General features: G+C 43.7%; 1 protein-coding gene across 1 annotated transcript in view; it reads left to right on the top strand.

Moving 5' to 3' along the window:
* Window positions 1-9475, top strand: part of LOC308373572 (uncharacterized protein) — a gene marked incomplete at both ends in the record, with an annotated part of 17071 nt that extends 7596 nt beyond the window's left edge. The window contains 8 exons of the mRNA XM_080849143.1: window positions 2304-2458; window positions 3649-3793; window positions 4056-4262; window positions 4532-4746; window positions 5035-5165; window positions 5289-5416; window positions 5902-6016; window positions 9286-9475. Of these exons, the coding sequence (XP_080705269.1) occupies window positions 2304-2458; window positions 3649-3793; window positions 4056-4262; window positions 4532-4746; window positions 5035-5165; window positions 5289-5416; window positions 5902-6016; window positions 9286-9475 (1286 nt within the window). The remainder of the gene's footprint in view (window positions 1-2303; window positions 2459-3648; window positions 3794-4055; window positions 4263-4531; window positions 4747-5034; window positions 5166-5288; window positions 5417-5901; window positions 6017-9285) is intronic.
* Between the last annotated feature and the right edge of the window lie 1801 nt (window positions 9476-11276).

Genomic DNA, 11276 nt, shown 5'->3' with positions numbered 1-11276 from the left:
TATCGGTGAAAATAAGGTAGGGGCGAAACAACGGCAGCAGAAACCCTAGGCAAACGGTTTGGTGAGTTAAAATGTAGCTATCAGTCGGTTTTCTGTAACGAACTGTTGTCTTGTCTCGTAAAAAAAAGTTGTTGCTGTCGCTACCAATATGCCAAAGCAGAAAAAGAATGGACTACATGGTGTCACTTATCAACACGAGGGACTGTAGAGTGGTATCCATGGTTACAAACAACTCTTGACTCACTCCCCGGGTTCTAATCAATGGAACTCAACGTTACAGCTCTAGCGCCGAAAACTTCTGATTTATTGTATTCACCAGATTGTGGCTATCAAATACTTAGCTAATCGATGGGTTTATTTAAGATGACTTCGTGATTGTTGTGAGAACACTTGCAAATCTTGAATGGTAAAGCTAGCTATGGTTAGCTTCTATTCTGTGACGCATTAAGCTAACTGACCTGCCTGTAGTCTGTTATTTTTCGCTGACAGCAGAGGAACAGCACTTTAAACGTGCATTTTTAATGAACATAATCGAGTGCTGGGTCTCTCAATGATTTATTTGACTGCCATGTGGTTATCTTATTGTTTTTTCCAGGATCCCATTCATTCTCGCATGGGGATTTCTATTTAAAACCGGAACGTGCAAAAATGCAAATCCGCCGCATACAAAATGATGGTCACTGTGCCACACTCTAGAGCAGGTTAAAAACGGTATATTATCATGGAATCTGTGGTTCAGCAAGTGAAAACGCTTGTCTTTACCCTCCTTAATAGATGTGTGTGCTCTGTAGTTGGGTTACTAGGTGGTTCTGTAGGTTTGTGTATAATCAAGTCAATCTGAGGCAGAATTTTCTTTGAAAGATTTGGGAGACATTAGACATGTCAGCTGAAGATAGAGAGCCTGAAAGAGAGGAGTTAAGAGAAGAAGTGTAGTGCAAGAAGAACTAAAGGGATGACTCATGCTGTCACACTGGTTTCAGCTTGTGCTAATTTTTAAGATTACTTTGTGTCCTGTCTCTCACAAAACTCACAAAATGTTTGAAATCATTAAGAGATCTCCAGTATGAAAACAAGAGAAGCATGAAGGACAGAAAACCCCACATATGAACCATTTGAACAGAACACGAACAGAACACATATTCTATCCACATCATCCCCTTTCTCCTCACTGCTGCTTATGACCCTGCATGCTGACCAGTGAATGACAGAGGGCAAGAGGTCACTCATCCTTGACCTCTCCTACATCCCTCCCTCATCTTCTTGACCTTCATCCTTTCCTACATCACTCCCTCATCTTCTTGTTTTGATTGTTTTAAGTCATGGGATGAATGTGGGGGCCGTGTGTTCCGGACAGGCATTTTGTTTGCATTTGGTTTCTTGACATGCTCTCGTTCTCCTTGATAGCAGTCTCTTCAACCAGTGAAATTCTGCTGATACTAAGTTAGGGACAAGCAGTTGCGTCTTGTGTGGCTAGGTCGTACTGGAATGATAATAGGGTTTAGAAGTTCCCAAGTGACTGAAGGGTGAGGGTCAGAAGTGCAAAAAAATGGTTTATGTTTGACTTTTTCTGCTTTGCTCTGTGTTGCAACTCTGAAGTCGCAGGACAGTTCATGAACTTTTCCCTTGAGTCGTGAAGGGTGTAGCAGGGTGTAGTAGGTTGTATTTGTTTGCAGCTTATAGTTTGTAGCAGTGGGATGTGAATGAGAAGTTACTTGTTAAATCACCTTAGGCTGGCGTGATTACTGCAAAGATTCTAGCCCAGAATTCGGTGTAGAACTAGAATGTTCTGTACAGTACATTCTCATGCTATATAGAACCCAAAAGTTACATTTATAATGTTTTCAGATAAAGGAGACTTTTGGCATACAACTCTTAAAAAGGATTACTACTAATTCTCAGTCCTCCTATGTGCTGATATCTTGCGCAGATGGCACTTCCCAAATCCAAGCAAACCTCACTTCACCTGTGACCCTTCATTAACAGGAGGAAACTTTAATATGTTTTAGCTTAAGGCTCTAGTGCTTTCCTCATTAACTGCAAGGAGGGAGGAGGACAGAAGGGTATGTGTGTGTGTGTGTGTGTGTGTGGGTGGGGGGGGGGGGGGGGGGGGGTTGACTGCATAACTATTTTTAGTGTTATGCAGATGCTGCTGAACAGTGCTTCATAATCCTATTCTGCCATATCCAAGACAACAACAACAGGAACACAGAGAGAGAGCAAGAGATTGGAAGAAAAGGGAAGAGTTTTGCCTCTGTAAGCCTTAAGTCTATAACCCCTCTCTCTCTCTCTCTCTCATTCTCTAGGTAACAGGCCTCAGATCATGAACGGGCCGATGCACCCTCGGCCCCTGGTGGCACTGCTGGACGGACGGGACTGCACCGTGGAGATGCCCATCCTGAAAGACCTGGCAACAGTGGCATTCTGCGACGCCCAGTCCACACAGGAGATTCACGAAAAGGTAGAGTCTCTCAGAAACCTCTCGTGACGTATGACCAATACAAGAGGGGCAGAACTGGAAGGGTTTGAGTAGACTGGGAGGGGGGGTGGAGAGATATGAAACGTGAGATAGAGACAGAGGCCCTCTGACCGGGCAGAGATCAGACCAAACAGAATAGATGTACTACTGTCTTCTCAGATGACTCGATGGTAATGCAAGAGAGAATGTTTGAGTCACACAGACCCCCATGTGTGTATGTGCCTGGGGCTTGTATGCGTCACTGCACTACTTAAAGCCCAGAGAACACTGTTCTCTAGTCCTGTAGAACACTGCTCTCTAGTCCTGTAGAACACTGCTCTCTAGTCCTGTAGAACACTGCTCTTTAGTCCAGTCCTGTCCTCTCATGTCCTTTGCAGTCCTTTCCACTAATCGGCTGAGGCAAAAGTTACTCACCCACTGTCTCTTCCCCCCCCCCCCCCACCCGTCCTTTTGTGTCTCACACGCGCACACTCACTCACACACACACACACACGCACACACATGCACACAAACACACACACACACGCACACACACACACACACACACACACACACAATTGTATTTGTGTATTTGTGCCTAAGGCCCTTGCCTGCTTATGACCTCTCCTTACCTCCCAGCTGTGCGTGACTAATGGCTTCATTTTTGCTCGATGACAGCTAGCCCTGTCTGTCAGGCAGTAATTGGTTATAGGCTACAGATAACTGGATTTCAAGATATTTGTGGGTTAGATTTGTTGGAGAATAATAAGACGATTAGAGGGTTCAGCTATTCTGACATTTTCTGTCTAAATCTACCCATGCAAAGCCTGACCCCTTAAAATAAGTAACTTCAAAGTAATTAAGTAAAGCTGGTGAGATCATATGAATTTTATTATTTACCAAAGACACGGACGTATTTAAACAATGTGTGGTGTGTTTTCCAACCACACAGTCTAATCTCTGATATACTCTGTGCACACCATGTTTCATGTTGCTGAAACAGTAACACTTCCTCTGACTCTGCTGATGGCTTTCACTTGAGTGTATGATTTGAAACATATGGCAGAATAACCCATTTCGACAGACATTTTCAAATGTGGCTCATTGTAAGAAAAGCATTCACTGTTGACATAAACTGTGTGTGTGTGTGTGTGTGTGTGTGTGTGTGTGTGTGTGTGTGTGTGTGTGTGTAGGTGCTGAATGAAGCGATAGGGGCGATGATGTACCACACTATCACTCTTACGAGAGAAGACCTAGAGAAATTCAAGGCCCTTCGCATCATCATCCGCATCGGCAGTGGCTATGACAACATTGACATCAAAGCAGCCGGAGACCTAGGTATAACACGACAGACTCTTTTCACTGAAAGTTTTCACCAAGGAAGCCCAGTTTGAATTCAGAAATTTAGCAGTGTGTCAGAGTCAACATCATTTTACGGTAGCTGACCTCATTTGCATTGCTGTTCACTCACTTGTGTTAATGTTGGCTCTAAATAGGTACCTGACATATGATTGCACGTCCATGTTAGGGGCTTTTGATTGCAATTATTAATTGGTAGTTCCTGAATGAACCAGAACTCTGCTCCTGCTCCCTCCCTCAGGCATTGCGGTGTGCAACATTCCCTCGGCTGCGGTGGAGGAGACGGCGGACTCCACGCTGTGCCATATTCTGAACCTGTACCGTAGGCATACCTGGCTGTACCAGGCGCTGCGCGAGGGCACCCGTGTCCAGAGCGTGGAGCAGATCAGAGAGGTGGCCTCAGGGGCGGCACGCATCCGCGGGGAGACACTCGGGCTCATCGGCTTCGGTGAGAGAGAGAATGAGAGAGAGAGAGAGGCGTGATAATAGAAGAGGAGAGACAAGAGGCAGACCCTCCATTTCAGCTGGAATTAAACTACAAAAGATAGTGATAGGCTCAGATACTATTTTTGGATTTAGCCTAAGGAACAAAAAATTAGCTGGCATGTTAGACTGCAAAAAATGAAACCTACTAGTACTACAGCTAACTTTGTCCATGTTTTTTCCTGTGTGTGTGTGTATGTGTGTGTGTGTGTGTGTGTGTCTGTGTGTTTTCAGGTCGATCTGGGCAGGCAGTTGCAGTTCGTGCCAAAGGCTTTGGCTTCAATGTGATTTTTTACGACCCCTACCTCCAGGATGGGCTGGAGCGATCACTGGGGGTCACGCGTGTGTACACACTCCAAGACCTGCTCTACCAGAGCGACTGTGTGTCCTTACACTGCAATCTCAATGAGCACAATCACCACCTAATCAATGACTTCACCATCAAACAGGTATACACTCTCACACACACTGTATCCCTCAGTATGCAAGTTCAGAGAAAATGCACAGCAAACCTGCTGTGATGGATTGCACACACGGCTGAGTAACCATAGCCTATCTTTTGCTGCCCCCTTGTGTCGATGGCTAGTAATGCAGTTACCTTTCTCTTTCTTTCACTGAAATTCAATGTAATCACAGGGCACCCTGGTCTATTTACTCCCCTTTTCTTATGCCCATATGACTCTGTTAGTCATCGTATGATGACTAATTGTATATGTGGGAATTTTCACCCCTTGTAGATGCGTCAGGGAGCGTTCCTGGTGAACTCTGCACGGGGTGGCCTGGTGGACGAGAAAGCTCTGGCTCAGGCCCTGAAGGAGGGCAGAATACGGGGAGCAGCCCTGGACGTCCACGAGAGCGAGCCCTTCAGGTAAAGGGGTCGTGTACCTAACTGTACCTGTAAGAGACCGACTAAAGGAAGCTGAATAAAGTTGAGAAACGTCCTCTTTCATTGTCGCACTCTCCTGAATTCCTCTGTTTTCTATCTTAGCAGTTTCGCCCAGGGTCCCCTTAAAGACGCGCCCAATCTGATCTGCACTCCACACACGGCCTGGTACAGTGAGCAGGCCTCGCTGGAAATGAGGGAAGCGGCCGCCACGGAGATCCGCAGAGCCCTCCTCGGTGAGTGTCCTCTCAGTCACACACACACCCTCTCAGAGGTGCTAGCTCTCCTGGGTTTGGTGGGTTAGGTGCATGGAGGTATTATATAGACCTAGAGAGACTGCCTTATCACCTCTCACATTCATGCTATGCTGGCCCTAGAAGTAAGAAAATGGCCGCCAACAACTAGCATCATGGTGTTTAGTTTTGGCACGAAAACAATGACCAGCCAACAACTGGACTGCAAATGCCACATGACTGATGACTGTAGTAACCAACACTGATTATCTGCATGTGTGCATGATTAAAACTGGCCTGCGAACAACAAACATCTTGGCATCAAAATGGCTGACGCTGACTGAGTGAAGCCAGCCCTCTGAAGCCTGCGGCCCCTGGTCAGATATGGGTGTGTTGTGGTGATGTGGGTGCGCTGTGGTGATGTGTCTCCTATGTGTTGGTCTGCGTTCGCTGTGGTGATGTGCCTCCTCTGTGTTGGCCTACTGTAGGGCGGATCCCAGACAGCCTCAGGAACTGCGTCAACAAGGAGTTCTTTGTGACAACGGCCCCGTGGGGGATGATGGAGCAGCAGATGCAACCTGAACTCAATGGAGCTGCCTATGGGTAGGCTGTGTGACTGCAAACCTGCTGTCTGGTTCTCTGACCATCCTCTGTGCCTCTGTATCTGTCTGTCTATACCTGCCTCTGTATCTGTCTGCCTGGCTATACCTGCCTCTGTATCTGTCTGCCTGGCTATAGAGTTCCTGCGCCTGTCGTCATAGTTGCTGGTCGCGTGCCGAAAAACGATGGGCGTAGCCATTTTGGCAGTAATCGCGTCAGTTATCTGACAGGCACTGACTGGCAGACACGGCTTCAGTTGACTGTCATTTAGCCGTTAGGAGTGATTAACCTATGTATGAAATTCAAAAAATATAAATTAAGGTTGAAAATCACAGCCACTTAGGTTGGGTACGTTCAAAAACACAAACTAGCAAGTTACAGATGCACTGCAGTAGCTACCCAAGATAATAAACAAACATGCTAACGTGACACTGCCGAACCTAGTCAAGCTAATAAACAAGCAATGCTAACGTAAACTGGGATCATTTAATACTTACCCTTGCAGTGATGATGCCGAAGTTTTTGAATGCAAGACTCCACAGTCGAAGTTGTGTTACGAAGCCGGACTGACACCATTTATAAGCCTCCAAGCCTTTGTATGCTCTGAGGGAGTCCCCAGTATAAACTAAGGGAAAATTGAGCAGATAGCTGTGGATGTCAGCGTAGCGCAAGTCAGGTAAATATATTCTTCGTTGTAGGATGTTATGCTCTTGAAAAGCACCCCAGGAGCGTTATATGGGTCACTTATATTTAATCTCTGTAATTTTGGCATCATCACTGCAAGGGTAAGTATTAAATTATCCCAGTTTGATAGACAGTGTCATGTTAGCATTGTTTGTTTATTATCTTGGGTAGCTACTACAGCAGTGGCGGCTCGTCCATAAGGGCGATTGGGCGACGCACTGCCTATGGGAAAAAGAAGAAGGGAAAAAAAAAAAAAAAATTATAATAAAAAAAAAATTCCTGATGTATAAATTCAATTGCACGACTACATGTAAATGTAAATTTCATATATTTTTTCTGTCGGATTCTACCACTAGACCGTCTTATCTGCCTCTGTATGTCATTGTCGAATCAGGTAACAGTCATTCAGTCAGCCTAGAGTCAAGATTCAAATGGCCCCGCCCCTTCAGGGCGATCTGGGACGAAATGAAAATCGCCCCAGACCTCTCCCATTGACTCCCATGTTAAATGCGTTTTTTTCACAAAACAGAGCTCTCAATGCATTCTCTATGGCTTCCGGGAGGGCTCGCCCCTCCAAGTCTAGTCATAAGTAAGCGACGCAAAAGCCAATGAGGACGTCACACAGCTTCGACAAAGGCATGTATCTGTTCAGCACAACAATTCCATCCGCTCTTTGACAGAAACTTCTTTTTAGTCAGCGTAATAATGAAGATAAATTGACCAAAAAAACAATTAGGACTTCCTAGACCAAAAGTATCCATTCAACAGTTTTCTACAAAGGGAGGGAAATTGGAACAAAAGAAAATCGCGGTCGTGAAGTGGCTAACGCGGTCTGTATTTCTATTTACCACTGTCACTTTTCATAGGTTTCACAGTGTGAACTATCTTTGAATAATTTTTTATGTGATGACTTATTTTGCTTTTGTAAGCCAATACTTTCAGTCAATAAATATCGTTGGTTTTGACGTATGTTGCCCCCTTCTTTATGTTGTTAGTGGACATATCATGTGTCCTGTTCAGCTATGTTACAACATACAACATTTGAGACGTGTGGATAACGAAAAAGTGGGATAATTTAATGTGGAGCCACATCATGTTTGCTTATGAAGGCTCCTGAATGTAACTTTCTTCCATAGCGTTCCACTTGTATCTTGCTACTCTAGCTATGTAGAAAGAGGGGAGATATTACTGTTGGTTGCTGCCAATAGTGGAAAAAAAGGTATTGCTGCATGAGTAAATCGGATAACTTAATGTACCTACTGAATAGGTCGCCTTAATCATAAAAAAAAAAAAATTGCCCCCCCTGAGAATTGTTTCAGGAGCCGCCACTGTACTACAGTGCATCTGTAACTTGCTAGTTTGTGTTTTTGAACGTACCCAACCGTGGCTGTCATTTTCAACCTTAATTTATATTTTATTTATTTATTATTATTAGTTATATACGTATATTCGCTCGGTATGAACTCTTCAAGGCTGGCGCCGGTCGTAATGTTTACTGCCAAAATGGCGTCCGACAATCAAAAGTCACGTGACGCAGGAGCTCTATACCTGCCTCTGTATCTGTCTGCCTGTCTTAATCTGCCTCTGTGTCTGTCTGTCTTTACCTGCCTCTGTATCTGTCTGTCTGTCTTTACCTGCCTCTGTATCTGTCTGTCTGTCTTAACCTGCCTCTGGGTCTGTTCTCTGTCCATCTATCTATCTATTAATCTGCCAGTGGTTAGATCATCTGACTGCAAACCTGTTGCCTGGTCATCTGTCCCTCTCTGTAAACTTGCCTCTGTGCCTCTCTATGGATGTTTGCCTGTGCCTATCTATGTCCTTGACTGTATCCCTGTTTCTATATCTGACTGTTGTCCTGCCTCTGTTTCTCTATCTACTTCTGTTTCTCTATCTGTCTGCAGCCATTCATCTGCCTGTATGCCTATCTGACTGTATGCATGCCTTTCTAACTATCATTTTCCTAATCTCACACTGCCTCAATGTCTTGCTTCTTCAACACAGCCGTCAGGTACAGGCCATTTCCCCAGGGGGTATGCAGGATAAAATGTATACGTAAATCCAGGTAAATATATACGTACATGTCAAGATCTGTATTGCTCCCCAAGGAATAACTAATATTGTATGAAAGATCCACAATCCTTCACATTCCTGTTTTGTTTTTCTGGTTTGTGTTTGTGTGTTTTTCTACATGTATTCATAATATTGACTCACTGTCTCACAAGTTAACATTAGAAGAAAATGCCCCTATCAGACCATGACTTCAGTTGATGATTCAGGTTGTTAACCCCACACAACCATACTCTGTGAACCTGTTTTTATCTAGAACCCTTTTAGATAGGACATCTTTTTGCTGTCCAACACCCCCTTTTTTGTATTTCTCCCTGTGTGGGTGTTTCCGTATGTATGTTTGGGTGTGTGTGTGGGTGTGTGGTGTGTGTGTTTGTATGCGTGTGCGTTTGTGTGTCTGGTGTGTGTGTGTGATGTGTGTGATGTGTGTGCACGTGCATGTGTGAATGTGTGTGTCTGGTGTGTGTGTGTGTGCACTTGTGAAATGTCACTATCACTCTCAATGATTCTGCCTGGCACAGGTATCCTCACGGTGCGGTGGATGTGCATCCAGGTAGTGCTGGCAGAGAGCAGGGAGGGAATGAGATGCCGGGAGGGGGGGCCATCTCCCACTCTATTCCCGGGGGATCTCCACCTAGCCAGACTCCTTTGCCCAGCAAGCCTCACAAGCACACCAGTGACCACAGAGAACACCTGACTGCTGAACCATGATCCACAGCAAGCCAGGGATGACTGACAGTACCTGCCTATCCACTCAAGCAACCTTTCACAAACATCCACCGAGTCAGTTTCATGAACCACAAGACAATCACAACCCAGAACCAAAGAGCAATGACACCTCAAGTTCACTGCATCACGGAGGAAGGACTGTGTCTCAGTATCACATGTATCACGACAGCAAGAAACACAATCTTTCAGGATGCTGTTGTGTGTTTGAAAGTGTTGCTATGAAATGATTTGTGCAGGTACTAATATCTCTGCTGGTTTGAGAGGATGGAGCCTCATTATAGGTGATTTAATTGACCACACCCATTTCCTGTCCTGGGCCAATCAGTGGCAATAGTATTTCTTTCAGCCTTTCCTATCTAACCTGCTCAGTCTTTTCTTTGCATTGTCTTTACACTATTGATTTTTACCCGTCATCTAGATTGTTTTGCTGTTCACATACCGTTTATTATTGATTTACTCTGAACTGTTAAAAATGATGTTACATACACTAAACATTCAATATTGTCCTGTAATAGTCAGCTCTGAAGACCTCCTGGCAGCTACTTTTATGAAAAAATACTTCAACATGGTTTCCAATAGAGAATATCGTATAAACAATTGTCAGTGTTGCTTTTCAGTTCTTTGTCGCAGATGTTTTTGTTTTTTTAAATTTCACACAGAAATTTTGTCAGACGGTTACTTACTTTTTGCACATAATTTCCTCTTGTATCGGGAGATAAGAGAAATGCAGGAAGGGAAGGTTTCAAGGAAAAAAACTAAAAAACATTTGACTCAGGAAGAAGCATCATAACTTAACACAACAGTGAGAAAACAAGCTGTGAGATGGCTCTCTCGCATATTCTTTGCGTTAGACAGAAAACATTGGTTGCAGCGTTCTAGTAGAGTTGTATTTGAATTAGTTATTTGTCCTTATCTGTGATGATGGTTGTGTCTGATAAAACAATGTATGTTTCGCTGTTGTGGGTGTTGTTTGTGATGTGTGGGTTTATTTGTGTGTGTTTATTGAGGAGGGTGTCGCAGTTTAAGCCTTTGCCTGTGTTTAATTTATGTGAGCAATACCTAAATCTGTCCAGAGGCCTATTTATGATAAGCTACAGTATGGACCAGCCACGTCATGCCTGTTTGGGGTACCCAGATGCATCATGTTGACAGTTTAGATAAAAGTTCAATTTTACTTTTGAATTGTTTTAATTATGTAATTTCCTCCACTAAACATTTATATTATTTCAAAACTGTGTCCAATTTATTCTTTTAACATGTATTTCCCTTTCGATTGATGTTGGTTGAATTGTAATAACAAATGCACGGGCACATTTGTATAAAAAAACAGTACAAATAAAACAATTGTTATAGGAAAACAGCTGAGACGCACATTGTTTCTTAATCTCAGGTAGGCTGCTAGCGATTAATTGCATTTAATCCATGTTGTGTTCTGGTCAAAAATAAATCTTAAATCATTAATAAAAATCTTTTCTTGAAGTCATGAGGATTCAGTGACATCTTTCACCGTACCTGCTAGAATGGATAACATCAATTATTGTAGGCTTAAAGGCACCAAGTGCAACTTTATATAAACATTCAATGAAAAATAAACATTCAATTTCTAGTCTTTTTACACGTAGGCCTAGTAAGTTTCAATAACTCCATACCATTACATATCGACATTCAAGGAGCAAAGATGAGACGTCGTTGTGTGGTGAGAACTGATAGAAAATCGCAAACAACAACAATCGTCGGTGGGGAGAGGCCATTTTTCCATTGACTGGAATCCTGCTTTATTTAT

Source organism: Sprattus sprattus (genome assembly GCF_963457725.1).
Source record: "Sprattus sprattus genome assembly, chromosome: 12".
Classification (NCBI taxonomy): Eukaryota; Metazoa; Chordata; class Actinopteri; order Clupeiformes; family Clupeidae; genus Sprattus; species Sprattus sprattus.
This window is presented reverse-complemented; position numbering and strand designations above follow the sequence as displayed.